The sequence below is a fragment of the Triticum urartu genome, chromosome 4A (assembly GCF_056163025.1).
Source record: "Triticum urartu cultivar PI428250 chromosome 4A, HENAU_Tu73, whole genome shotgun sequence".
NCBI classification, from domain to species: Eukaryota; Viridiplantae; Streptophyta; class Magnoliopsida; order Poales; family Poaceae; genus Triticum; species Triticum urartu.
In genome coordinates this window covers 393167180-393194875 of record NC_141876.1, presented here as the reverse complement: position 1 = coordinate 393194875, position 27696 = coordinate 393167180, and the positions used below count along the sequence as shown (strand labels likewise).

The 27696-nt window shown below is 43.6% G+C and overlaps 1 protein-coding gene across 1 annotated transcript; it reads left to right on the top strand.

Moving 5' to 3' along the window:
* The first annotated feature begins 19824 nt into the window (after positions 1-19824).
* LOC125551404 (vacuolar-sorting receptor 1) lies at positions 19825-26725 on the top strand. Its single transcript, XM_048714627.2, has 12 exons — positions 19825-20428; positions 21641-22327; positions 22464-22552; positions 22661-22730; positions 22817-22900; positions 22991-23067; positions 23168-23249; positions 23437-23519; positions 23610-23676; positions 25046-25177; positions 26050-26156; positions 26274-26725. The coding sequence occupies exons 1-12, from the start codon at positions 20140-20142 to the stop codon at positions 26379-26381; spliced, it is 1875 nt and encodes a 624-aa protein (XP_048570584.1). The 5' UTR covers positions 19825-20139; the 3' UTR covers positions 26382-26725.
* Positions 26726-27696: the final 971 nt, after the last annotated feature.

The window sequence follows — 27696 nt, the reverse complement described above, 5'->3', positions numbered from 1 at the left end:
CCCCACGGAGAAGAACTAGGCCGGATGAGACCCATTTTCTCTTGAATATCGAGTTGCTTCTTCAGCTCCTTCAACTCTTCAGGTCCGGGCTTGTAAGGAAGTTTGCACACAGGTTCCGTGCCAGGCTTAAGATCAATAACGAATTCAACTGGCCGGTGCGGAAGCATTCCTGGAAGCTCTTCTGGAAAGACGTCTTGGTATTCGCAAACGACTGGAATTTGAGAGATGGCATCCAATTCACCCTTCTCATTGAGAGAAAACAAACGGATAGTATCATCACGAGCGGCAAAGACAATTACATCCTCAGACGAATGAGTCAATTGAATCTGCCTGGCTGCACAATCAAGATGTGCCTTGTGCTTAGAAAGCCAATCCATTCCGAGAATAAGATCAATATCTGAGTTACCAAGAACCACCGGAGAAGAGAGAAACTTGTAATCGCCCAATGTGATAGAAACATCTGGGGCAATAGCGCTTGCATTCATGAATTTACCCGGAGAAACAACAGATAACTGTCTAGGCAAATCTTGCAAAGGAAACTCATGCTTAGAAACAAATGGCCTCGAGATGAAACAATGCGATGCACCCGTGTCAAAAAGAACTTTTGCAGGAATATCATTAACAGGAAGGTTACCCATGATGACATCTGACGAGTCCTCTGCCTGAGCTGCATTCATCAAGTTGACCTTGGCGGACTTGGGGTTATGCTTGACCACAGCTGTACTTGCCGATCTGATAGGAGGAGGAGGAGGAAGACGCCTCTGATTGAAACACTTGTTGGCATAGTGACCCTTCTGTTGGCACTTGTTGCACGTGACCTCTGAAAGCGGACGGTGGTACGGAGCACTCGATCTTGGAGCTTGAGACGAAGTCTTGTTCTGAAAGCCAGGGTTGGGTGGGTGGGAAGAACCACTGCCACCTTTGCTCTTCTGCTGATACGGCTGACGGAACAGAGGAGGAGGAAGCCAATACTTCTGCTGCTTGGCCACTTGAGTAGAGGAAGAAGGAGTAACATCTCTGACTCGCTTCTTGGAAGCATCACACCTCAACTGAGCAGCCTCTTGCTTCAGTGCCATGTTGTAGAACTCATCGTATCTCAAGGGCTCGAAGAGAACAAGAGCTAGCTGGATTTCTTCTCTGAGACCACCCCTGAACTGATATATCATGCTCTTCTCATTAGGCACGTCCTGCTTGGCAAAGTGGGCGAGCTTCTAAAACAACTTGTTGTAGTCATAGACAGACAAAGAGCCTTGCTTCAGATTGCGGAATTCCTCACGCTTGCTTTCAACCACGCTCTGGGGAATATGATGAGCTCGGAAATCTCGACAGAAATCATCCCAAGTGATAACACGTCCACCTCTGCAGTCCTTGTACTGCTAGAACCATTCTGCAGCTTGTTCTTTGAGTTGGAAGGAAGCGAACTTAACAAAGTCATCAGGCCTGACGTTACTGCACATGAAATGCTTGCACAGATCCACAAGCCAATCGTCAGCATCGGTTGCCTCAACACAATTGCTGAAAGTCTTTGGCCCGTTAGCAAGGAACTGGTTGAGTGTAGCAAAGTGATTCTGATTGCTGCCTTGATTCCCTTGGTTGCGCTCTTGAAGAATTTGCATGATCAACTGTGTGTTTGCATTGGTTGCGGCCATCACAGCTTGCCATGCCTCTGGAGGAGGTGGAGGTGGTGGCGGATCAGGATTCGGAGTCGTGCGCGTTGGAGGAGCCATCCTGAAGAGGTTGACCACCATTAGCACATTGAAAGATAAGTATTGAAGCTAAATCCAACGGAATGAAAATTGCAACATATCGTCTTCACATCCGAACAAAATGAACGAATGCATTCCTCTTGAAATGGTCACATATCCATAAATTGAGAAGCCACGTAGAATTAAGGTAGAGAAATAAATCAACAAGGTACGGATCAAGAACGAATAATCGGTAAGAAATCCCAATCTCAAACCAATATCCGTGGAAGAAAAACTAGAGCTACAAGAATTCCCACCTATGAAACTCCCGAACCTTTCCGGTTATGCAATCAGGTGTTGGGGATACAGGGGAAGCATAATATCTCACCCAAACTAGCAAATCCTACATCCAGTTGTATCCATCCTTCAACACATAACCAAGAAACCTTCAGAAATCATCTACCTCAACCTTCGAAAAGCATCCGTTATACAAGTTATGGCGATACTCCCGAACTCCCGCCCCAGTACAGGGTGGCGTCGAGGTTATCTCACCAACGAACTGCATAAAAGAGATTTTTGATGTCGGCGTACTAAACTCAGGTATTCCAGAACTGCAATGATAAAATTATGATGACAACACCTCAGAGCTCAACTCCCCGGGACACTTCCACTAAACCCCTGACAGGAGGCACCAAGTCAATGTTCTCATCATAAAACCATCGGAACGATTCCAAGATACCCACGTGATCCTAAAAAAAATTAGTGAAATTTGAGAAAAGAAGAGTTAAAACTCTACGTCAGGATGCCTTACCAGAGCGATGAGGAGACTGGGAAGTAAAAAGAATTCCTAAACTCTCCAATATATAATTCCTAAAGACTCAAAACATTTTTCTAGACATAACTCGGCCACTAAAAACGATCAAGCAATGGGGCTCCTAAGGTCGGGGAAGGATCTGATTACCAACTTGTAACACCCTCGATGCGACTATAGCTCCCACGTGTCGAGGCACGACTTAGAGACATAATCGCATTGAAGGCATAAGTCGCAAGTTAGGCAATCTTCACAACATCCCATGTAATATGAACAACAAAGGGGAGATAACATAGTTGGCTTACACTCGCCACGTCAATCAAGTACATAAATAACATTACATCATCCAAACACTCATGGCCTGACTACGGTGCCAAAATAAAAGAGAACCCAACATGCGACACGGTCCCAATCACCCCCAACTGGGCACCACTACTGATCATCGGGAAAGGAAACATAGTAACGTTGAGAGTCTTCGTCGAACTCCCACTTGAGCTCATACGCGTCACCTGGAGCGGAATCATCAGGCCCTGCATCTGGTGTAATAGTAATTTGTGAGCCACAGGGACTCAGCAATCTCGCACCCTCGCGATCAAGACTATTTAAGCTTATAGGTAAGGCAAGGTAAAATATGAGTGGAGCTGCAGCAAGCGACTAGCAAGTATGGTGGCTAACTTATTCACAAAGGAGAGCGAGAAGAGGAGGCAAAGCGTGAGCGAGAAACTAGAGAGCAACCTGCGCAAACATTACTCCAACACCGTGTCCACTTCCCGGACTCCGCCGAGAAGAGGCCATCACGGTAACACACTCAGTTAATTCATTTTAATTAAATTAAGGTTCAAGTTATCTACAACCGGACATTAACAAATTCCCATCTGCCAATAACCGCGGGCACGGCTTTCGAAAGTTCAAATCCCTGCAGGGGAGTCCCAACTTAGCCCATGACAAGCTCTCACGGTCAACGAAGGAATAGACCTCCTCCCAAGACGTTCCGATCAGACTCGGTATCTCGGTAATTCAAGACACTTCGACAGGTTAAAACAAGACCAGCAACATCGCCCGAATGTGCCGACAAATCCCGATAGGAGCTGCACATATCTCTTTCTCAGGGCACACTCAGATGAGCCAAACGTCGGGTAGGCCAGCCCAGAGTTGCCCCTGGTAGCCCCGGACATCGCTCGGTTGGACCAACACTCAGAGGAGCACTGGCCCGGGGGGGTAAAATAAGATGACCCTTGAGTCTGCAGAACCCAAGGGAAAGAAAAGGCTAGGTGGCGAATGGTAAAACCAATGTTGGGCATTGCTGGAAAAGCTTTAATCAAGGCGAAATATCAAGGGGTTCCCATTATAACCCAACCGCGTAAGGAACGCAAAATCAAGGAACATAACACCGATATGACGGAAACTAGGGCGGCAAGAGTGGAACAAAACACTAGGCGAGAGGCCGAGCCTTCCACCCTTTACCAAGTATATAGATGCATTAAGATAACATGGCAATATAATGATATCCCAACAAGTAAATAAAAGATGTTCCAACAAGGAACGGGCTCCAATCTTCACCTGCAACTAGCAACGCTATAAGAGGGGCTGAGCGAAGCGGTAACATAGCCAATCAACGGTTTGCTAGGACAAGGTGGGTTAGAGGTTTGACATGGCAATTTGGGAGGCTTGCAAGCAAGTGGTAGGCATCGTAGCATTGGCATAGCAAAAGAGCGAGCAAAACTAGCATAGCAAAGATAGTAGTGATTTCGAGGGTATGATCATCTTGCCTGCACAGTTGTCAGAGTTGACTGGATCCTCGAAAGCAAACTCAACGGGCTCCTCATTAGCGAACTCGTCTCCTGGCTCTACCCAAACAAGACAAACAAGCAACAAGGATACAATCAACCACGTGCAAGAACAAGCAATATGATGAAATAATGATATGCTATCCGGGATGCGATGCGGGATGCCAAATGCAAGATATGACAGGAAAAGCATGAACCTGGCCTCAACTTGGAAATCCAAGTGTGCCACTGGAAAGATGAGATGAAATCGCTTGAAAACGATATAAAGAACGCCGGAATCGGAGTTATGGTTTGGAAAAGGCAAGCGATTCAAAAATGACACCGGTCTGCGATTTACAGCAAGTAGGCCTCTAAATGCAATGCAATGAACATGCTACAACACCCAGACATGAAAAAACAATACATGGCAGGGATGCACACAAGATTATTAACAAAAGTCTAGCACTGAGCTACGGCCAAATCATCCATTAACAGGTTCAAACAAGCATGGCAAAAATGCAAATGGCAAACAGATCTCAGACTTAGTGAAATCAACACTTGTCTGCAATTTCAGATCAGGTAGCCCTCTTCGGAGCAACAAAACTACATGCTACAGGACCTGAACATGGCAAAGTAAAGCATGGCATGGTGCTACTCAAAGAGCTTAACAAAAGTCCCTTAGTGATCTTGAGCCAAAAGGGATCAGAAAATACAATTGCAAGCATGTGAACATAGCAAAAACATAATCAGTTTCAGACTTAGTGAAAAACTGACACATGCTGAAATATAACTCAAGTAGGCATGTTTACGAGCTCGATGCACTCACTACGGTGCAAGTCATGGCAAGACAAGCATACATCCATCAAGAAGGCACAAAATGAAAGCTAGACATGGCAAGAACAATAGCATAGCATGCACGGATCAACTACAACATCACCGGCAAAATTGCAAACAAGTTGACAATCTGCCCAGATTCACAAAGTAGCAAAAGTAGAGCTCGATTGACTCAAGCTAGGGTGCTACATAATTGCGAAAAAAGACATGGATGGATAGAGCACTACAATATTAACAAAACTCCCTTACTGATTATCCTCAAAAGAGGCACGGATCACTAGGAAACAACACGAACATATGGCATCATGAGATAAACAGCTCCAGGACTTAGTGAAATCACTAAGTCCCTGAAAACAGACTTAGCAAGTGCACCACTTTGCAAGCTTGCACAAGTCACCACACACATCCTAAAAATACATGGGTTGCACCTCTGGAAAGATGACAAAACCCTTAACAAAACACATGTAGAACTCACGGGCATATCATGCACACAATAATCATGGCAAAAATGACAAAAGTGCTAAACGGAGTAGCAGATCTGACAATTAACTCAAGTAGCCCTCTTCTAACAGCATTTTGGGCATCAATATAAACTCAAATGAAAATGATGCAATGGAATGAAATGATGTAATCTCTGATATGAACATTTTTATATGCTATATGCATGAATCGGAGCTACGGATGCAAAGTTACGGGGCCTCGAACAGGAGCATATGGATCAAGAATTTCGGGACTTAGACGAAATTTACCCCTAGGGTTTACTGTTCACCGAAATCGGATCTGGCGAAAACACTGTTCACGGTGGCGGATCCGGCGCTCGCCGGCGACGAGGACTCGCTGGAGAGGAGGGAGGGGCGGCCGGAGCGGTGGCGCTCGCCGGAGTGCTCCGCGGGGGCCGGAGCGGGCGGCTGCGGCGGTTGGCGGCGAGCAGCGAAGGCGGCGGCGGCCTGGCGCGTCGGGGCGGCTCGGTCGGCGGCCGGGCCGGGCGGCGGCCAGCGTCGAGCGAGGAGACGGGGCGGCGCTGCGAGCGACGGAGGCGGCGGGGCGAGCCGGGTCGCGGGCGGCGGGGCGCGGGCCCGAGTGGCGGCGGAGAGGGCCCGCGATGGGCCGCGGCGGGCCGGCGGAGGAGGCAGCGATGTGGGGCGCCGGGTTGCCACGTGGGGGGCGGCGAGTGGCTGGCGGCGGCGGCGCGCGGGTTGGACACGTCCGACTCGGCGCGGACGTTGTCCGGCGGCGCGAGGAGGAACGGATCTAGGGTTTCGGGGAGGGGGATCCGAGATATTTCGAGGGGGACCTATTTATAGGCATAGGAGGAGCTAGGAGAGTCCAAATGAGGTGCGGTTTCCGGCCACGCGATCGTGATCGAACGCTCTAGATGATGGAGCAGAGTTTGGTGGGTTTTGGGCCAAATTGGAGGGGTGTTGGGTTGCAACACACACGAGGCCTTTTCGGTCCCTCGGTTAACTGTTGGAGTATCAAACGAAGTCCAAATGGTACGAAACTTGACAGGCGATCTACTGGTAGTAAACCAAGGCCGATTGGCAAGTCTCGGTCCAATCCGGAAATGTTTAATCCCCACACACGAAAGAAAGCTAGAAATGGCCACCGGAGGAGAACGAAGCGCCGGAATGCAAAACGGACAACGGGGAAAATGCTCGAATGCATGAGACGAACACGTATGCAAATGCAATGCACATGATGACATGATATGAGATGCATGACAATGACAACAACACACGGAGACAAAAACCCGAACCCGAGAAAATAAATATAACTTAACGCCGGAAACGGCAAGAGTTAGAGTACAAATAGGGAAAGTTACATCCGGGGTGTTACAACTCCACAGCTCACTTCTACCTAGATGGCAAGATAGTCTGGATGTCTGAAGGCACTAGATACCAGTCAACAGTAGCAAAATGGGCTCAATTGATCAATGCTCCTGAGGAGAATGAAGATGACTTGGATGTATATGCCAAGAAGAAGAAGGATCACAACTCCATGGCTAGCATGTACAAGGAGATTCCTGATGCAGATATTGAGACTCACCAATTTGGATCAGTGAAACACCTGCTGTCAGGACTGCCTACTGTCAATTGGATCCTCAGGCACACTCTTCTTCCCAAGTTTGGTGATCATAGAATGATCAGAGGCCACTCCATCAATATGCTACATATATTTGATGTGCCACAAAAGTTCAAGGTCATGAGTCTTATAGTTGAAATTATCAAGAGGACAGCTGCTGACCAAAAAAGAAGTTGTGGGTATGCACCACAGATCCAGGAGTTGATTAACTCCAAGATGGGCACTGGCACATACTTGTTGGACAAGGAGCACATGCCTATCTATCCAGATTTTGAGGACAACCAAATGGTTATGAATGAGGATGAACCATCTTCTGTGCACGTTCAAGCAAAGAGGGAGAAGGTAAAGGCTGAGAAAGCTGCAAAAATGCCAACCATGGAAGAGGCATCTCAGTATCTTCTGAAGAGCAAACAAGATCAGCTTGGCTACTTGATTGCATCCACTCTAAGGATTTAGAAAGGACTGGCCACCCTGACTCAAAACCAGGAGAGCTTGGAAAGGATCATGGAGCAGAAGTTCTATGACATGGATGTGAAGGTAACTGAGATCCAGTCTGTTGTGGAGCAACTTTAGGATGATATGCAGGAGAGGAAGGGCAAGACAACCACTGATGCTTTTTCTAGAGTGCCCAGAGGAGAAAGATCTGCTGCAGTGCCTGTTCCAGACACCAGAGCAACTTCATCTGCACCAGCTATAGCTTCAGTGCCACCAGCTCCAGCACCTACTCCACCAGCTCCATCTACATCGACTGAAGCCTTCATTCTTGGAGTTCTCCGGACACCACCACCTGAAGACCAAGCCTGAGAGACGATTTAGTGCTATGCATTTTCTATGAACTTTTTGGTAACTTGTTGCCAGAGGGGGAGAAAAATGTATAGATCATAGGCTTCGAGAGAGAGTGTTGCTTTTTTATTCTTTGTTGCTTTGGTGGTTGAACTTTATTTGCTTGATTGAGATACTTTCTGTCTGTGTGATACTTGGATGATCATGTGTGTTTGATCATATGCTACATTAATGCTTGTTGGACGACATTATCATTTTATCCCTATATGATCATTCACTTTGTCATTTTGAGTGCTCCATCAAGATGTATGTGACATGGAAGAGTAACTCATGAGTCTAACTCTCTGTGCATTTGCAGTCCAAAGCAAATCATGAACTATGTACAAATTTAGGGGGAGCTCTTGCTTTTCACATACTTCTCAAAGCGACAATGTTTTTCACTCTTATTATCATTTGTCAAAGCTTTGATCTATATGTTGTCATCAATTACCAAAAGGGGGGAGATTGAAAGTGCAACTATCCCTAGATGGTTTTGGTAATTCCTAACAACATATAGCTCATTGAGCTAATGCTATTCCAAGATTAATATTTCAGGAAAAGCTCAATGAATGGCATGGCATGGATGAGGAAAGTGGACCCCTCAAAATACTAAGGACAAAAAGATTGGCTCAAGCTCAAAGCTCAAGACTCTACATTTTATATTTTAGTGATCCAAGATCACATTGAGTCTATAGGAAAAGCCAATACTATCAAGGAGGGATGAGGTGTTGCTTGATGAGGTTCTTGATTCATAGTGCTTAGTGATATGCTCCAAAACCCTCAACTACCTTCCCACATCCACATATGACCTAAACCAAAAGTCAAACTCGGCCCCACCGATTCTTTCTATCTGGCGCCACCGAGTTCAGATGTCATAGCCACTGCCACAAACCCTAGGCAAATCGGTTTCATCGATAGGGATCTCGGTCACACCGAGATGGGGTTGTAATCTCTCTGTTTCCCTTCGTAATGTTTCGGTCCTACCGAGATGAGCGATCGGTCCCACCGAGATTGCAATGTAAACTCTCTGTTTCCCTTTTGTAACATTTCGATCCCACCGAAATGAGCGATCGGTCCCACCGAGTTTATCTGACCAACTCTCTGGTTAGCTTATTACCAAAATCAGTCCCACCGAGTTTGTGTAATCGGTCACACCAAGATTACGTTATGCCCTAACCCTAACCATATCGGTCCTACCGAGTTGCATCTCAGTCCCACTGAAAATCCTAACGGTCACTAGGTTTGTTAAATCGGTCCGACCAAGTTTCTTAATTCGGTCTCATCGAGATTGGTAAATTGTGTGTAACGGTTAGTTTTTGTGTGGAGGCTATATATACCCCTCCACCCACTCTTCATTCGTGGAGAGAGCCATCAGAACATACCTACACTTCCAATACACATTTTCTAAGAGAGAACCACCTAATCATGTGTTGAGGCCAAGATATTCCATTCCCACCATATGAATCTTGATCTCTAGCCTTCCCCAAGTTGCTTTCCACTCAAATCTTCTTTCCACCAAATACATATCCTGTGAGAGAGAGTTGAGTGTTGGGGAGACTATCGTTTGAAGCACAAGAGCAAGGAGTTCATCATCAACACACCATTTATTACTTCTTGGAGAGTGGTGTCTCCTAGATTGTCTAGGTGTCACTTGGGAGCCTCCGACAAGATTGTGGAGTTGAACCAAGGAGTTTGTAAGGGTAAGGAGATCTCCTACTTCGTGAAGATCTACCGCTAGTGAGGCAAGTCCTTCGTGGGCGATGGCCATGATGGGGATAGACAAGGTTGCTTCTTCGTGGACCCTTCGTGGGTGGAGCCCTCCGTGGACTCGCGCAACCGTTACCCTTCGTGGGTTGAAGTCTCCATCAACGTGGATGTACGATAGCACCACCTATCGGAACCACGACAAAAACATCCGTGTCTCCAATTGTGTTTGAATTCTCCAAACCCTTCCCTTTACATTCTTGCAAGTTGCATGCTTTACTTTCCGCTGCTCATAGACTCTTTGCATGCTTGCTTGAATTGTGTTAAGTTTGCTTGACTTGTGCTAAGATAGCTAAAATCTGTCAAAGACTAAAATTGGTAAAAGGATAGATTTTTAATTGGTCAAGTAGTCTAATCACCCCCCCCCCCTCTAGACATACTTTCGATCCTACAGTTCTTCATTCATAATGATCATCTCTACTCCTTCTCTCTCTTGGAGGTGATTCTTCTCTTCTACTTCTCCTTTTAGGCGAGTCTTCTCTTCTTTTGTAGGGAGCCGTACACTCATTGGAGTAGTGTCCGGGTCTTCCACAATTTTAGCAATTACGCTCACGACTAGAAGATCTTTTATCATTGTGGACCTTGACTTGGAACTTCTTTCTTTGCTTCTACTCTTGTAGAACTTGTTGAAGTTCTTCACCATTAGGCTCAATTCCTCATTGAAGACTTGTTTCTCACTTGATGATATAGGAGCATCACATGAGGCTTTGTAATCACCACTTGACTTGTTGTGAAGCTCTTCTTTATCCTTGAGTGACATCTCATGAGCAACAATTCTTCCAATGACTTATGTTGGCTTGAGATCTTTGTAGTTGGGCATCATTTGAATCAATGTGCACACGGTATCATATTTTCCATCCAAGGCTCTTAGGATCTTCTTGATGATGAATCTGTCAGTCATCTCTTCACTTCCTAATCTGGCAATCTCATTTGTGATGAGAGCAAACCTGGAGTACATTTCAGCGACACCTTCGTCCTTCATTTTGAACTTGTCAAGCTGACTTTGAAGCACATCCAATTTGGATTCCTTAACGGAGTCGGTACCTTCATGCATGTCAATCAAAGTATCCCGACTTTCCTTTGCATTCTCAAGACGGTTGATTTTTTTGAATTCTTCAAGGCACAATTCGTTGAAGAGGATATCGCAAGCTTGAGCATTGTATTGTAGCATCTTCAACTCTTCCGCGGTAGCTTCACGATTCAGTTCTCTCCCATCAAATAATTCACCTTGCAAGCTAATACACACAATATCCCAAAAGGTGGGGTTATGTCCAAGAATATGCATTTTCATCTTATGCTTCCAACTAGCAAAATTAGTACCATCAAAGTAAGTACCTCTACGGTGGTAATTTCTCTTGCTAGACGCCATACTCTCCTAGGTTGTGAAACCAAGGCTATGATCACCAAAGCTATGGAAATCAAGGAAAATGGAGACCAAAGCTCTTATACCACTTGTAGGATTGAAAGTATGTCTAGAGGGGGGTGATTAGACTATTTGACCAAATAAAAATCTAGCCTTTGCCCAATTTTATGTCTTGGCAGATTTTAGCAACTTAGCACAAGTCAAGCAATCAACCTACACACGCAAATCTAAGAGTATAGCAGCAGAATGTAAATCATTGCATATGAAGGTAAAGGGAGGAGTTTGGAGGGAGCAAACGCAATGTAGACACGGAGAATTTTGGCATGGTTCCGATAGGTGGTGCTATCGTACATTCACGTTGATGGAGACTTCAACCCACGAAGGGTAATGGTTGCGTGAGTCCACGGAGGGCTCCACCCACGAAGGGTCCACGAAGAAGCAACCTTGTCTATCCCACCATGGCCATCGCCCACGAAGGACTTGCCTCACTTGGGTAGATCTTCATGAAGTAGGCGATCTCCTTGTCCTTACAAACTCCTTGGTTCAACTCCACAATCTTGACGAAGGCTCCAAAGTGACACCTAACCAAGCTAGGAGACACCACTCTCCAAAAGATAATAGATGGTGTGTTGATGATGAACTCCTTGCTCTTGTGCTTCAAATGATAGTCTCCCCAACACTCAACTCTCTCACACAGATTTGGATTTGGTGGAAAGATGATTCGAGTGGAAAGCAACTTGGGGAAGGCTAGAGATCAAGATTCTTGTGATTGGATTAGAATATCTTGGTCTCAACACATGAGTAGGTGGTTCTCTTTCAGAAAATGAATGGTAGAAGTGAAGGCACGTTCTGATGGCTCTCTCCACAAGTGGAGAAAGGGTGGAGGGGTATATATAGCCTCCACACAAAATCTAACCATTACACACAATTTACCAAACTCGGTGAGACCGAATACTCAAACTCGGTCAGACTGATTCAGTTCAAAATGTGAACGTTAGGTTTTCGGTGAGACCGACATGTCAACTCGGTGGGACCGATTTCATTAGGGTTAGGGCATAACGTAATCTCAGTGAGACCGATCACATAAACTCGGTGGGACCGATTTCTGTAATAGGCAAACAGAGAGTTGGTCAGGCAAACTCGGTGGGACCGATTGCTCATTTCGGTGAGACCGAAACGTTACGAAAAGGAAACAGAGAGTTTGCATTACAAACTCAGTGGGACCGATCGCTCATCTCGGTTAGACCGAAATGTTACGAAGCGAAACAGAGAGTTTGCAATCCCATCTCGGTGAGACCGAACTGATTAGGGTTTCTGGCTATGGCTATGTCAAATGAACTCGGTGGCGCCGGATAGATCAAATCGGTGGGGCCGAGTTTGACTTTTGGTTTAGGACATATGTGGATATGAGAAAGTGGTTTAGGGCTTTTGGAGCATATCACTAAGCATTTTGAGAAAGCAAGCCATTAAGCAACACCTCATCCCCTTTTAATAGTATTGGCTTTTCCTATGGACTCAATGTGATCTTGGATCACCAAAATGGAAATGTAGAGTCTTGAGTTTTTGACAATATGTGTCCTTAGCATTTTGAGGGGGCCACATTCCTAGCCCATGCCATGCCAATCATTGAACTTTCTGAAATGATCATCTTGAGAGAGCATTAGTTCAATGAGCTATATGTTGTTAGGAATTACCAAAACCACCCAGGGATAGTTGCACTTTCAACAAGTGACGGAATAGCTCGAGAGTGGGATTTGCTCCTCCAATGATGGAGAGATATACTTCGGGCCCTCTCAATGTGACGGCATTCATAATTGTCTGGGCAGACACAGGTGACTACATCATAGGGATGTTGGAACACGTTAACGAGAAAGAAGAACAAAACTGGTAACAGGAGCAATGGTATAGTGAGCATAGTGATGACTCAGCAGGATACCAATGCACACTAGGTTTTGTAAAGTACTGTGAAGCAAAGGGAACATCACATGATAACCAAAAGTTCACTTGAATATCATTTGTGTACTCATAGGGACCGATATGGATGTCCATGGTTCCGCTATCGGTCATTCAACGGAGGGGTTTCATTCATGTCTATGATTTACCAAACCTACGGGGTCACAAGCTTAAGGTAATCACGATATGTTGAGTGTTAGTGGTGCAGGAGTGATGAGAATATATTTGTGAAATTGTTTCATTAATATCCGGAATAGTTTTGAGAGGTTCCGAAAGCGTTTCGGGGTCACTGAAAGGGTTTCAGTGAATATCGGGTAATACCTATTATCGATTAATATATATATATAGGTGGAAAATGTTTCTGCGGATGTTAAATTATATATAAAAGGGTCTAATATTCATTAGAAGGCTTTTCTATTTAATTTAATATCAACAAGCCTTAAAAGGCCAAGTGGTGGAATGCTACTTGGGCCACTTGGGCCCAAGTGGAGGTGGATCCCTCCTTTCCACTTAGGAAAGGGAGGGGAGGCCGAATTGGAGGATTCCCCTGAAATGATGATCATGTGCGGCAGCTTTGTGGACCAAAAATGGCTCCTATATTTGGAAAGGGATTAATGCATGTTGATTCTCATCATCCAATGCATGTACCAATACATAGCAGAATGTACAACAAAAGACCCATATCGTATGCTAAATAGGAACCAAAGCGAGAAGATATAATTCTAATGTTTCATACACCTCCGAGGATAATAAGGATCAGCAGTTTCCAGTTTAAATTACATGCATGCAATTGATAGGGTCTACCAAGAGATAAGTCTCCATCTTTTATTTAAACACCCTGATAAGTGCCACACGTGTGCGCTGAAGAAGGTCGGGCCCAACGCCCTTCTGGCCATCCATTGCACCATGTTAGCCTTTTTGTTTTTTCCACACATGCATGCAAAGAAAGACAAACCAGATGATGTTAGTGTGAATTTTTTGGGTTTCGCTTTTTTAAATGTTTTATCTCTTAAATGAAAAATCCGATTGAAAAACCATTTTCAACATTAAATTCATCGCGACGAGATCTTCCAAACCAGATCTCATATCGATATGTTTTGACTACTTTTTTGGAGGGTTAAAGTTGACATGACTATTGCATATAAATGGCAGTGGTGTTTACAATGAAGTTGCCATAATATGTATCAACTACTTTTTCTTCTATGTTTAAAGTAAATTCCGACATGTTATAGAAAGGGGATTAATAAACAAAACTTGTCATGGTGAATTACTAAAATTTTCCATGATCCATGAAATAATTTTGACATGGTGCATAATTAAAAAGAAATCTGTCGTCAATTACTTTAAAAATGCATTGTTAATGACTCAAATTTGCCATAAACCATAAACTAAAATTGCCATGATGAATTACTTAAATTTGCCATGGCTCATACAAAAAATAATTTCCATAGTAAAAAAAACTAGAATTTTCATTGTCAAAATACTAAAATTTCCATGATCTATAAACTAAATTTGCCATGATGAATTACTCAAAATTGTCATGATCCATGAAGTAAATTTGTTGTGCTTAATTACTAAAAGTTTCCCTGGTCAATTAATAAAATTTGCCGTGAAAAGTAGTTCAAAAATACAATGGTAGTTTTAAATCTAGAAGAAAAAAATAGATGAAACATATAAATATCATGACAACTTTAGTATAAACTCTATGGCAGCTTCAGTGTAAACGTCATGGCAATTTTTTGCCCAGCAAAAGTCGTCGAAACATATCAATATATAGGATTTAGTTTTGAAGACCTCATCGAGACGGATTTAATGATGAAAATAGATTTTTAATCGATTTATTAAAAAGATAAAACATTTTTTAGTCCAAAAATATTTTTTTGCTAATGGCATCTGTTTGATGTGGCAAAATAGATAGCTAAAAAGGCGTTTGAACCATATTATTTCATGCCATGTATATGACACTTATCATTTGGGTTATTTAATCAAGTCATTTTATCTTTTGTGATAGGCCACGTGAGTTCCATCAAGATTCAAGACCTGTAATTTTGCTTGTACGTGGCAGACGTGAGAGTCAAGTCGTACTAGTTACGTACATGTTCTGAGTCTAGGTTAAAAGCAAGGTGATCAATGTGGCCAGATAATTAGTTAGTCAAATCCTTTTCTAGGGAGATTAGTTAAATCCTTAGTTTGTTAGGAGAGTCCGTTTCAATTTATTTTGGCTTAGTCTTTTCCAAGTGTACGTCGCCTATAAAAAGGAGATCGGATTAGTTTTGTTTGAGTTGCGAAAATAAGTCAGAAAACATCTAATTTATGGGCGATCGAATCTTGAGAATTTTCTCTGATTTTCCTTCAAGGGAATCTATTAACAACAAAGGGTTAACCATCACATCGACGTCTACGTGCTGATCCCAGGGGGTCATTACCCATAGTGCCCGCCAAAGATTAGCAAGGACCAAACAAAAAGGGATTGAGAACGATCTGGCAGGGATTACGAGCAGGTACGTCTCACCTGAGCATCGGTTCCATTAGGGATCCCATTACATCAGCGCGCTCCATGGACCTTACTGCTGTGGCCGTCGAGGCACCTCCTTCCATCTTTCTCGCTGCAGCAGTACACACCCCCTAGAACCATTAGAGACGACAAAAGCGCCCATAATGAAGGCGAGACAAAAATAATCTGGACGCAGTGGTAGGGGATCTTTGCCGCACGGCTTCGGCGATGTCGATCCGACGGTGTGGAAGGAGGGTAGCGCCCCAGCAGCAGGGGATCTTCGGTCATGGGGTACGGATTATGGACGCCGGAAATGTCGCTGGCCACAGGAACCAGGCGAACGCTCAGCAACCCTCTCTGCGTAATAGGCCGATCCCTTCGGTCGTTTTAATGTCGGATGCAGAGGTGTCGTTCCACACAGGGTCGGCGAGCTGGAGAGAATCACGGCGGTGGCGGCGCACCCTCGTGTCGCAGCCGAGAGAGGAGAGACGGGAGGTCAGAGGAGAATAGGGAACGTCGCGTCAGAACTGTCAGCCTCGCTGCCCAAGGAGCCGGTCCCTTCGGCCCAACGGCCCGATCAACCAGAACACAACAATTTTTCCGCAAGAGTAGCGTCCCCTTAGCACAGCCGGCCCACGATATGAAAACCCGACAGCTAAAAATGGTTTTATCAGAAAAATGGACGGCCCAGGCATCTGATGGCGTGAGAAGGCTCCGTTTAGGCTCGGTTATACTGTCCTAAATTTGTGTACTCATCGTGCACGGGTAGAGATTGTTATCGGATATTGCAAGGATGAATATGAGATGAACTGTTGATCGAGCATCGACGTGAAATATCGGGCCATCTACGCATGGTAATTAGCATCTCGCTTGTTTGTGCCTCATGAGGCCATGCTTGGAACTTTGAGTGGAGGAGGTAGGTGGTCTTCTGTCCATGTATACACCGATGGGTGCCGGTGCCGAGTAACCGAGAACCTATCATATGAAACATGGTAATTTATGCACCACCGCACCACATGATTTTCGGCCATTGGATGAAAAATCTAAGGGGCATGGTTTGGCTGGAAGATGAATTCTTACCACATTTTCAATTCTATTGGTTATTTCTCTTTTTAACTGCAAGCTGGTCTCTATGCCAATGGTTGGGGTTGATTTCTTCAGATTGTTCGCTTAACTTCCATATTATATTTTAAATAGTTCGCTCACTTAATGTTTTAAATAGTTCGCTCACTTAACTTCCATTACGAATGGTCTTACAAAGAAAACTAGGGGCAAGGATCATCATTGCCTGTCATTGGTGAGACAATTACAAACGTATTACAAATATAATCACTTGCAGGCAATTCACCAGAGGCATCTTTCAAATGGTTGACCTAATTTCTTGGTTGTTTTTTGGTCGGAATTACGAGATGGGGAAAGACTGGTACATTAAAAGTTATCTCAGAGTCCATTCACATGCCAAAGCTACCAACGTATGTGTCGCTAAAGAAAGCTATGAGTAATGACCAAGGAAATACACGTTCGGTATGAATATAGTCGCTCGTAGATACTTAAGAAAAAAACTTTTAGAGAGCTCCCTTTACTCCGTTCTATAATGGATGATCGAGGCGAACTTGACTCATAGAGTAAGTTGCCTACGGGCTAGCCAGACATGCTCCACCAGGATAAGGATCCAGGCATGCAAAGTTTGGGTAAAGGTTTCACGCGACTCGCAGCATGCAACACGCCACCTTGAACATGCGTAAACAAAGATGTCTAGCCAAACCACTCACAGACCCGCATGTTAGTGTCCCGGCTATTAAGTTGCCCCGACTGACCAAAAAAGAACACGAGAAACGAACATCATTGTCCGTTACTGGTGAATACGCATGACTGTCACGAACATAATCTATTACATACCATTCCCAAGAAATATACTTTAAATAGTGCACTTAACTTTTATTTTACAGTTTAAATAGTTAGCTTAACTTTTAGATTACAGTTGGTATTTATGCCAATTGACGCAACCGAACATCTTAGAGCATGGTTAATAATATTGCCAACTGCTGGCTATAACATATTGCCATGTCATTTATAGCCAATGTAATAGCTAACATGTATAATATAGTTGGCTATAAGAAAGTACTAGTACTTTGTCAACATACGACCCACCTTTCACTCTTACAAAACTTCTTGGAGCTCGTGCTACATCCGGCTGTAAGACTACCTATAGTGGAAGTAACATAGATGGTAACATCACACTTAGAGGTGTTTGTTCCCAGGGACTTTTGGGTGTAGGGACTAGAAAAGTCTCTTATAGACTTTTAACCAAACAGTAGGGACTACTAGGGACTAAAGTTTATTTTTTGGGACTAAATGAAGAAGACTCTCAAGGAGAGTCTTTTTAGGACTTTTTGAGACTTTTCCAACAATGTCCCTCCATGCACCCATTGGCCCGCCCCCCATGGTGTTGTTTGGTTGTTATTTTTCTATATATTAAGGGTAACATGGTCATTTAATAACCTCTAGGAGGGACTAGGGACTTTTTAGTCCCCGAAAACAAACATGGAGGGACTTTTTAGGGACTAGGGACTTTTTAGTTGGGACTAGAAAAAGTCCTAAGACTTATGAACCAAACAGGGCCTTATCTAGGCAAAATAGATGATGTGACATGTAATTAATGAAGAAAAAGAGGCATGTGGTAACATAGCTAGTTATTGTAACATCACACATATTAAGAAAAAAAGAGTATACAACCTAATAGATGTAGTGATGCATGGCACAACACATATGTTACTACCCACTATGGAGGTAGTAACATAGACTAGTAACATATGCATGTTACTACTCTAAGTTACTCCCCACTGTGACTAGTCTAAATCTACATCCCGCTTCCCTTCTCTCTCCTCTTCTCTCTTCCAACTCATCAATAATACTCCCTCTAGTCCTTTTTTACTTTGCATATAAGAATTGTCTGAAGTCAAACTTCATAAAGTTTGACCATATTTATATGAAGAAATATCAACATCTACCATGTTAAAGTTATACAATATGAAAATTTAAGTCATGATGCATCTACTGATATTGATTTCACATTGTGAATGTTGGCATTTTTTCCTATAAAATTGGTCAAACTTTATAAGGCTTGACTTCAGACAAATTTTATATGCGAACTAAAAAAGACCGAAAGAAGTACAATATTTAAATCATTACAGTATGCTTACATCACTTTTTTTGACAACTAGGAGTATATGCTTACATCACCTTAATTTGGCATTTTCCGCACTTTGGCGATTTCAGGAGCTCTTTTTTACATTCACCGTCCTGGTCCGACGCTGACAACCAGGATGCCCATACCATCGGACTGGTCAGACTAGCCACAGTGGGAGTAACTTCAGCAGTAACATCGAGTCCAACTCAGCAAATTTGCTTATGTGGCAATGAGTTAATGAAGAGAAAGGTAGTTGTAGTAACTTAGCTAGTTACTGTAACATCACATGTCCCAATGCAATATGAGTCTATAACCTAATAAATGAATCTTTGCATGTTACCACACTTAAGTTACTACCCACTATGAAGGTAGTAATATAGTCTAAGAATATATGTATGTTACTAATGTATGTTACTATCCATTGTGTCTAGTCTCATAGTGGGAGTAACTTAGCTAGTAACATAACGCACTTCAAGATAAGTTCGCCTATGTGGCATGTAATTAATAAGGAGAGAGGTGTTTAGAGTAACATAATATGTTACCATAACATAACACTTTTCAAGACAAGATGAGTCTATAAGCTAATAAATACAACCACCTATGACATCACTTCTATGTTACTCTCCACTATGAAGGTAGTAACATAGACTAGTGTCATATGTATGACACTAGTGTATGTTACTCCTCACTATGACTAGCCTCATGATCCATTCATTATTTATTTCTCACAACCGACTGATTAATGCATGAATTTATGAGAAGGGAGATACTGCTAGAGCTACCAGTTGGGCACCACTCGTTTCCGATGCTCCCCACGCCTGGGAAACCACGAGTCGTTGACAGAGCGCGAATCTCAAAGGCAGCAGATAAATCGATAGAATAAATGAAAGCAGCCCACGCGGCCCCTCCGGGCAGATCAGGAGCGGATCACGTTGTCCACGCCGCACGGCACAAGCCTTGGTCACGAGGGTAGGGCAGGGCAGGGCAGGGCAACCGACCCGCCCCGCTCTCTTGACAGTGACAGCAACGGATTTCTACCAGTAGCACTGCTGGTTTATAGCTAACAAAAGTTGGGTTTAGCTTGGACGGAACAACCAACAACCCCGACGACGAGACGACTGCACGCAGCCCGCCGTGGACGCGCGCTTCTCCCAAGCAAGTCCAACCCCTCCCCCCATCCATCCATCCGCACCAAAGCCTTCGCTCCGCTAGATCTCGCCGCCTGCCCCCGATTTGTTTTCTCGGCCTCTCCCCGTAGCTCGCTCGGCAGATCTGCGCCTCCTGGGAATCTCCGTCGCTTCCGTCCAAAGGCGCGATTCTTTTCTTGCTCTTCGCGGAGGCTTTCCCCGGATCGCACGGTCGGGGCACACACAGGATGATGGGTCCTGTGTGGTGGGCTGTGCTGGTGCTGCTGGCCATGGCGGACGCCGTGGCGGGGAGGTTCGTGGTGGAGAAGAACAGCGTGCAGGTGACCTCGCCGGACAGTCTCAAGGGCAAGTACGAGTGCGCCATCGGCAACTTCGGCCTGCCGCAGTACGGGGGCACCTTGCAAGGCTGGGTCGTCTACCCCAAGGACAACAAGCAGGCCTGCAAGGAGTTCGACGTCTCCTTCAAGGGCCACAAGTCGGGAGCCCGCCCCAATTTCGTCCTCATCGACCGCGGAGGTGATTCTTTTCTTTTCGGATCTTGCTGTGCTTCTATTTATTTATTTATGTTATTTATTATGTTGCTCATGGCGATTAATACTACTGGCTTAGTTTGGTCATTTATTTACTACTGTAGCTTCAAACAAAAAAGGAAGCTTGTTCAGTTATAAGGGGATTAATTAGGGCAATCTTCGATTGGTCTCATTTATTAGGAAGTTTGTACTAGCATCAATCATTAGCTTCCAATACGCTTCTCTTCCCTTGGATACAGTAGGAAGATTCTTCTTCTCTCTGTATTTTTTAGCCTTTGCGGTAGCAACATGCGTGCATGGGGGATTGGTTTCATTTTCAGCTACATTTGGGGTAGCAGTCACTTCGTTTGGGTTATTGTGATGTACTTTCGAACTGATGACACTGGTAATCTCAATAACTCAGTTTATGTTCAGTTGTTGCAACCCAGGAAAACAACACAAGTCCTGCTGGCTGCTGTAGTAACAGCATCATCTCTTATAACCATTTACTGCTTCATCTAGCATGATATATAGATACAGGTATAGCCTACGGTAGCAGAGCCAGAATGAGCAGGCATAAATGTGTTTATGAAACATGCCTTATAATTTTATAACTAGTAAGTAATGTGATCCTGAACTTTAAGAGCAAAAGAAGTTTCGGGTCAATTTTCTAGCTTTAGTAAAGATAAAATTTGATGTTAAAGTTGGAGTAGGAAGCCACCAGCAGGATAGGAGTGCTAACGCCACCTTTTTTCCCCTTTCTATTCTTTTGTTTTTGGTTGGCTTAGCACGTGTTTTTTTATTTTTCCTGAATATGCCTAAAAATGTGCGTCAGTGCTTAATTATGTTCGGTTTTGGTCCTGGTTTTGAGTCTTGTAAGTTTGGAGTCTTCTCAGTGTTCTTCTAATACAAAATGATGCACATTTAGATGGTTCGGGAAAAATACTTGGAATAGGAAATTGATGCGATGAAATAGTACTCATTGTTGTTTCACAATCCTTTTTTTTTACATGGAACCCATCTGACATGTAAGTTAGAAATGATTCAGGGCAAAACAGCTCTATTGTTCCCATGCTTGAATAAGTTATACATGTTATTGCTCGTGGTGTTAAAACATGTAACTAGTTTAGCATCTTGCTGCTTAATTCTTTTTGGTATTTGCCCCTAGTCTTAAGTGATTATTCTAATTTCTTGATTTACTTTCCTCTGTGATGAACAGAATGCTTTTTCACAACAAAGGCATGGAATGCACAACTTGCTGGAGCTGCAGCAATTCTCGTTGTGGATAGCAAGGACGAGCCTTTGATCACAATGGACAACCCAGAAGATACTGGCACGAAGCACTTAGAAAATATCACTATTCCATCAGTCCTGATAACAAAGAAATTGGGTGAGGACCTTAAGAAATCTGCTGAAAATGGTGACATGGTTAGTGTCCTCCTGGATTGGAGGGAATCCCTTCCCCATCCTGATGAGCGTGTAGAGTATGAATTCTGGACAAACAGTAATGATGAATGTGGTCCTAAATGTGATATGCAAATGGATTTTGTGAAGAGCTTCAGAGGAACCGCACAAGTTCTTGAGCAGAAGGGTTACACACAGTTCACTCCTCATTATATTACATGGTATTGCCCGGAAGCTTTTACCGTGAGCAAGCAATGCAAATCCCAGTGCATAAATCATGGGAGATATTGTGCACCGGACCCAGAGCAGGATTTCAGCAAAGGATATGATGGAAAGGATGTTGTGGTCCAGAATTTACATCAAGTCTGTGTATTCAAGGTTGCCAATGACACTGGCAAGCCATGGTTGTGGTGGGATTATGTACATGACTTTGCCATTAGATGCCCAATGAAGGAGAAGAAATACACACATGAATGTGCAAGTCATGTTATTAAGTCACTTGGTAGGTCTAATTGGCAGATATTCATCTCTCAGAATTTTTCATTTTATTATTCTTTATAATAATTTACTAATCCTGCAGAGTTATTTTCTAAAAAATCTGCTTAATTAATAGTTGCTATTAAATTTGCTCCTTGCAGGTTTGGACATGGACAAGATAAACAAGTGTGTTGGAGATCCTGAAGCTGATGAGGAAAACCCAATTCTAAAGGCGGAACAAGATGCCCAAGTATGACCTTATTGAGAAAGAATGACCTTTTTCTGTCAAATAGTGCTTTATTCATGCACATTTTTGATCAAATTATGGTATATTCAGCTATATGTTTCTGTGATATAGATTGGTCATGGTAAACGAGGAGATGTCACGATACTGCCAACCCTTGTCGTTAATAACAGGCAATACCGAGGTTGTCTACCGGTTTTCTACCACTAGTTACCCCCCCCCCCCCCCCCCCCTGATATTGTCTGTGACACAGTCTGGTTATGTTTTCAGGTAAGTTGGACAAAGGTGCTGTGCTAAAAGCAATCTGTTCAGGATTTGAGGAGACAACTGAGCCTGCTATTTGTTTGAGTGAAGGTATGTTGTCCTTTTCGTTTAAGTGTAGATTTTCTTCCTAGATCGCGCCTTACCATGGAGTGCTATTTTCTTCTTTTCTGTTCACTATAGATGTTCAAACAAATGAGTGTTTGGAGAACCATGGAGGTTGCTGGGTCGACACGGCTAATAACGTCACTGCATGCAAGGTACAGTTTGAGCTCAGGATACCTCTGATATTTCATCTTCTCTCCTTCATTTATTCTTGTCTTGTAGGATAACTCTAATTCGCTGGATAACAAAATGTAGGATACCTTCCGTGGGCGTGTTTGTGAGTGCCCTATTGTCAAAGGTGTAAAATTCGTGGGGGATGGATATACCAACTGTGAAGGTACCATGAGAATTTAGTTATGTGATTGAATTTGCTAAAATGATTTCTGTAATGGGTGTTTTCATATTAATTACTACTGGAACAATGTGGTTGTTATGAAGTGTATTGGTTCACTTTTGCACACCATCCTATTATAAGAGTTGCGTCAATTCTTTGTAAGCTTAGTATTAACATTTTCTATTATCAGCTTCCGGTGTTGGTAGGTGTGAGATCAACAATGGAGGATGCTGGAAAGAAACTAAGAATGGGAAGACAATATCTGCCTGCTCGGTAAGTGGATGACTAGACATTATTATGAGGCTTACTAGTTTTAGTTGCGATTCTTTAGAAGAGCGAAAACTAAATTCAGAAAATCTGCAGCATGAAGAATCTGAAGGTTGCAAATGTCCACAAGGTTTCAAGGGCGATGGTGTAAAAAGCTGTGAAGGTACTTTATCATTATTTAGAAACTTAATTTTGCAAGACTTGGAACACAAAATTTGGTCTGAGCCCAAGCTAACCCTAGCAAAATTTGGCTAACCGATATTTTGGTCAAGGTTTTGGTTGCACATGTTTTGGCCAATGTTGGCAAGAAAAGTGAACTAGAATTGGCTAAGAGGGCATGGGCATGCCAAAATATTACTAGTAATCATCCAAACAAGAGCAAATTTTTTGGTTATGACCAAAACAATGGTATCGTGGTGTTTGGTCACCATCCACACATACCCTATTTCTTATCGAACACCAACACTTGAAAAGCCTGGCAGATCCGTATTGAATGCCATATCGATACTGATATTTACTGGATTGTGATACTATAATGCTGTGTCCTGGTATCGATATAAAAATAAAAATAAATTAACTTGGATACGTGCTGATGCATGTTAGATACGTGGTGGATACAGCTCAGACCAATAATAGTCCATAACTCACAAGGGTAATTTAACCATCATCCCCTGTAATCTTGTCTAGTGCATCACTTTCTTGACTCCCCTGCCCCTTCCTCTGTCCTGACCCCAGCCACCTTACTCTCCCTTTCGCCTCAGGCTAGTCATAGTGGGAGTAACTTAGCTAGTAACATAACACACCCCAAGACAAGTTTGCTTATGTGGCAGCTAGTTAATGAGGAGAGAGGTGCTTGGAGTAACATATTATGTTACCATCACATAGCGCTTCCCAAGAAAAGTTGAGTCTACAAGCTAATAAATGCAACCATATTTGATACTATTTCTATGACACTTTGCACTATGAAGGTAGTAAAGACTAGTATCATATGCATGACACTAGTCTAAGTTACTCCCCACTATGACTAGCGGTTTCGCCCCGACGCCTAGGTGGTGGTGCCGGCGACTAGTAGGCGGTTGTAAGCTCCTGCTCAGTGTTCCAACACGCTAGCACCAACTCTTCTTATCTTCTACGGGCAATGGTGGTGCCAGGAATTTACACTAAGGGCGGCAATCAAACAGACAACCCAGATGCGAGGTGACTGGGGGCCATACAATGCAACTTAGCTATGGCATATAATGGTTTTTTAATACTCTAGTTAAACATAACCACATATTGTCATTTTCTGAAAATGGTGTATCCTCATATCGGTATCACCCTGATACCATGAACGTGTATCCATGTCAGTTCTGCATAACTCAACATATTCTAGAGAAAACTAATAAATTGCTTTTAGTTGAGAAATTTATTCGGTCATTGGGGTTGTTTTATTGATATCACCTTGCGAGCAGAGTAATGATTCCAAAGTTTGATAACTTAAGGACTTCTGGAATTATTTTTTCTAAACTTCCTTTGATCCACCCTATGTGCAGATATTGATGAATGCAAAGCGAAATCTGCCTGTCAGTGCAATGGCTGCAGTTGCGAGAATACATGGGGAAGCTATGAATGCAGCTGTGGTGGTAACAACATGTTATACATGAGAGAGCAAGACACGTGCATCAGTGAGTAACCTAACCTGAGATTTCTCCTTAACTATCTTCTTATTTGTCTTGCAAGAACCAGTATACTACTCCCTCCGTCCCATCATATAAGTGTTTTTGACACTACACTGGTGTCAAAAACGCTCTTATATTATGGGACGGAGGGAGTACTATATTATTAGTTATAAGAAGCAAATTCACCTGTTCAGTTGAGCAAAATAGCTTCTTCTGTTTGAGATGGTTGAACTTATACTTTCCTGTTACTTGAGATGTTTGATATTATACTTAAGTTTAAATGATGAACTAGTTTTTTTCCAAGTCACCAGTAAGTTTGTGAAGATCAGGGATTGTGTTAGTTGCTCAATAAACGATGGCTACTGCCACAATGATTTTCCTTGATGTTTGTATATGGTGAATAAGCGATAGACCCAAAGTGGTCGGACCCTTCCCCGGACCCTGTGCAAGCGGGAGCTACATGCACTGGGCTGCCCTTTGTATATGGTGAATTATTACATGTTCTTTGTTTAGCCTTATCAATGTACTCCAGCAAGGGTATTAGTCAGATCACCGGCTTTATATTGCTGGGTACTGTAAGTGTAGTTTCTATTCACAGAAGCTGGCATAGTTGCAGTTTTAAGTATTGGCAAGTGAAGCAGCAGCTGCAGGGTGTGTTTACCGTAATCCGCACCACATTGATCTTGCACTCCGTTTTGCTGCCTGAACACAAATGATACATGTGCATAAAAAACAGTTTTATGGATACCCTAGTTATACAGATATTCTGTTAACCTAATGTTGTCAGCAACTAAAATTGTGTCACAGTTTAATTTGATCACTTGTTTATATTGTTGTAGTCTAGTGCTAGTCTAATGCTGTTGATAAACTCGTTGCAGGCAAACAAGCTGCCTCCTCAGTCGGCTGGAGCTTCATGTGGGTTATTTTCTTCGGACTTGTATTTGCCGGGGTTGGAGCATATGCAGTTTACAAATACCGGCTACGGGTAAAACATCTCTACTCATCCTCGTAACGCTTGACATTTATTTATTTTCAAGTGGTCTTGGGTTGGACTTGAACCAGTCGGTTGTTGATAATAATACGTATTTGTGTGTGCTACCAGAGTTACATGGATTCGGAGATCCGCGCCATCATGGCTCAGTACATGCCTTTGGACAGCCAAGAAGGCGCAAACCAGCAACAGCATGTCGCGCATGCTGGTGATATCTGAGACCAGATGGCACTGCTTTTGCTGAGCAACACAGAAGCGTGCAGTGCAGCGTATGTATTATCATCGGTGGCGTCGGCTTTACAGCGCAAAGATACGGTTTGTACGCGAGGAGATTTGATGTATGATTCTAGGAAGTTACACTGTTGTGAACCTTCATTTTGTGAGACACGATGAACAGCATAGGCGGATATTGTCGCGGTTTACCCTACCACCTTTGTCGGCTCTAGTCTCGTTGCATACTACTGTACTACGCACGTGTCAACATCCTGTAAATACTTGGTGTTCAGACTACTTGCCCCTGTTATATCTGAATAAATCCGGAGCCTATAGGTGGTATACAATTATTTCCTTTTTTTTGTTTATCTGTGAGTGAGTAGAGCAATTGCCTTTTGCTTTTCGAAGTGGTCAAATCGCAGCATAAAACCTCGCGTTACATCGGCTGCAAGCTTAGGCAATCGTGGAACGTTTCCTTGCTCCTCTCGATAGGGATAGCTGATCTTGGTGTGTGGGGTGTCGAGGTAATATCTCGGTACTCATTAAATTTTTTTTTGTGGATCATGATTATTTTGGTACTCGTAATAAAATGATTGTGTGCATTTCTAGTTGATGCAGAGGCCAGGAAATAAAATTTAGGTTCTTCTAGAAAGAGTATTGACTCCGAAGGCACCCTAGCTGCCAACAACCTCGACTCCCTCCTTTCTCGACCCTCCTTGCTGGAGGTGGCCTCCATGGCCGGTTGGCCAGCGGCGGCGAGCCACCTCACTATGCTTGCGCCATCCCTTCTCCTAACCCTCCTTTCTCAATCTGGCATGTGGTTCGTGATCTGCTAGTGCCAGTGCTGCTCTTCAATGGCAGTTTGGCCCGGTCGGCTCGCGTAGCTCCTCCGTGATGCAGGGTTGTGCCCGTCCATAGCCTGGCCACAGGCCGACGCGTCCAAACGGATTGCCCCTGATTCGATCCGACGCGACATGCACGATTTGTGTGGATCCTTTTACACGTTGGTGCCTGGCCAGTCTGTGGCCTTGGGCCTGCTACTGCGGCGGTCAAGCTGTGGAAGCCATGCGATGGATCAGCGACATACTCCCTTCGTTTCAAATTACTCGTCGCAAAAATGAACGTATCTAAAATTAAAATACATCTAAATATATCTATACATGCGACAAGTAATTCAGAATGCGACAAGTAATTCAGAACGGAGGGAGTACATCCTACAGTCGGCTCTCTAGCGGCGGATAGCGATGGCCATAGAATTCTTCACCTTCCTCCTCCAGCCTCCTCTAGATCTCCTCCTCCAGACCTCCATGTCCTCCTCCTC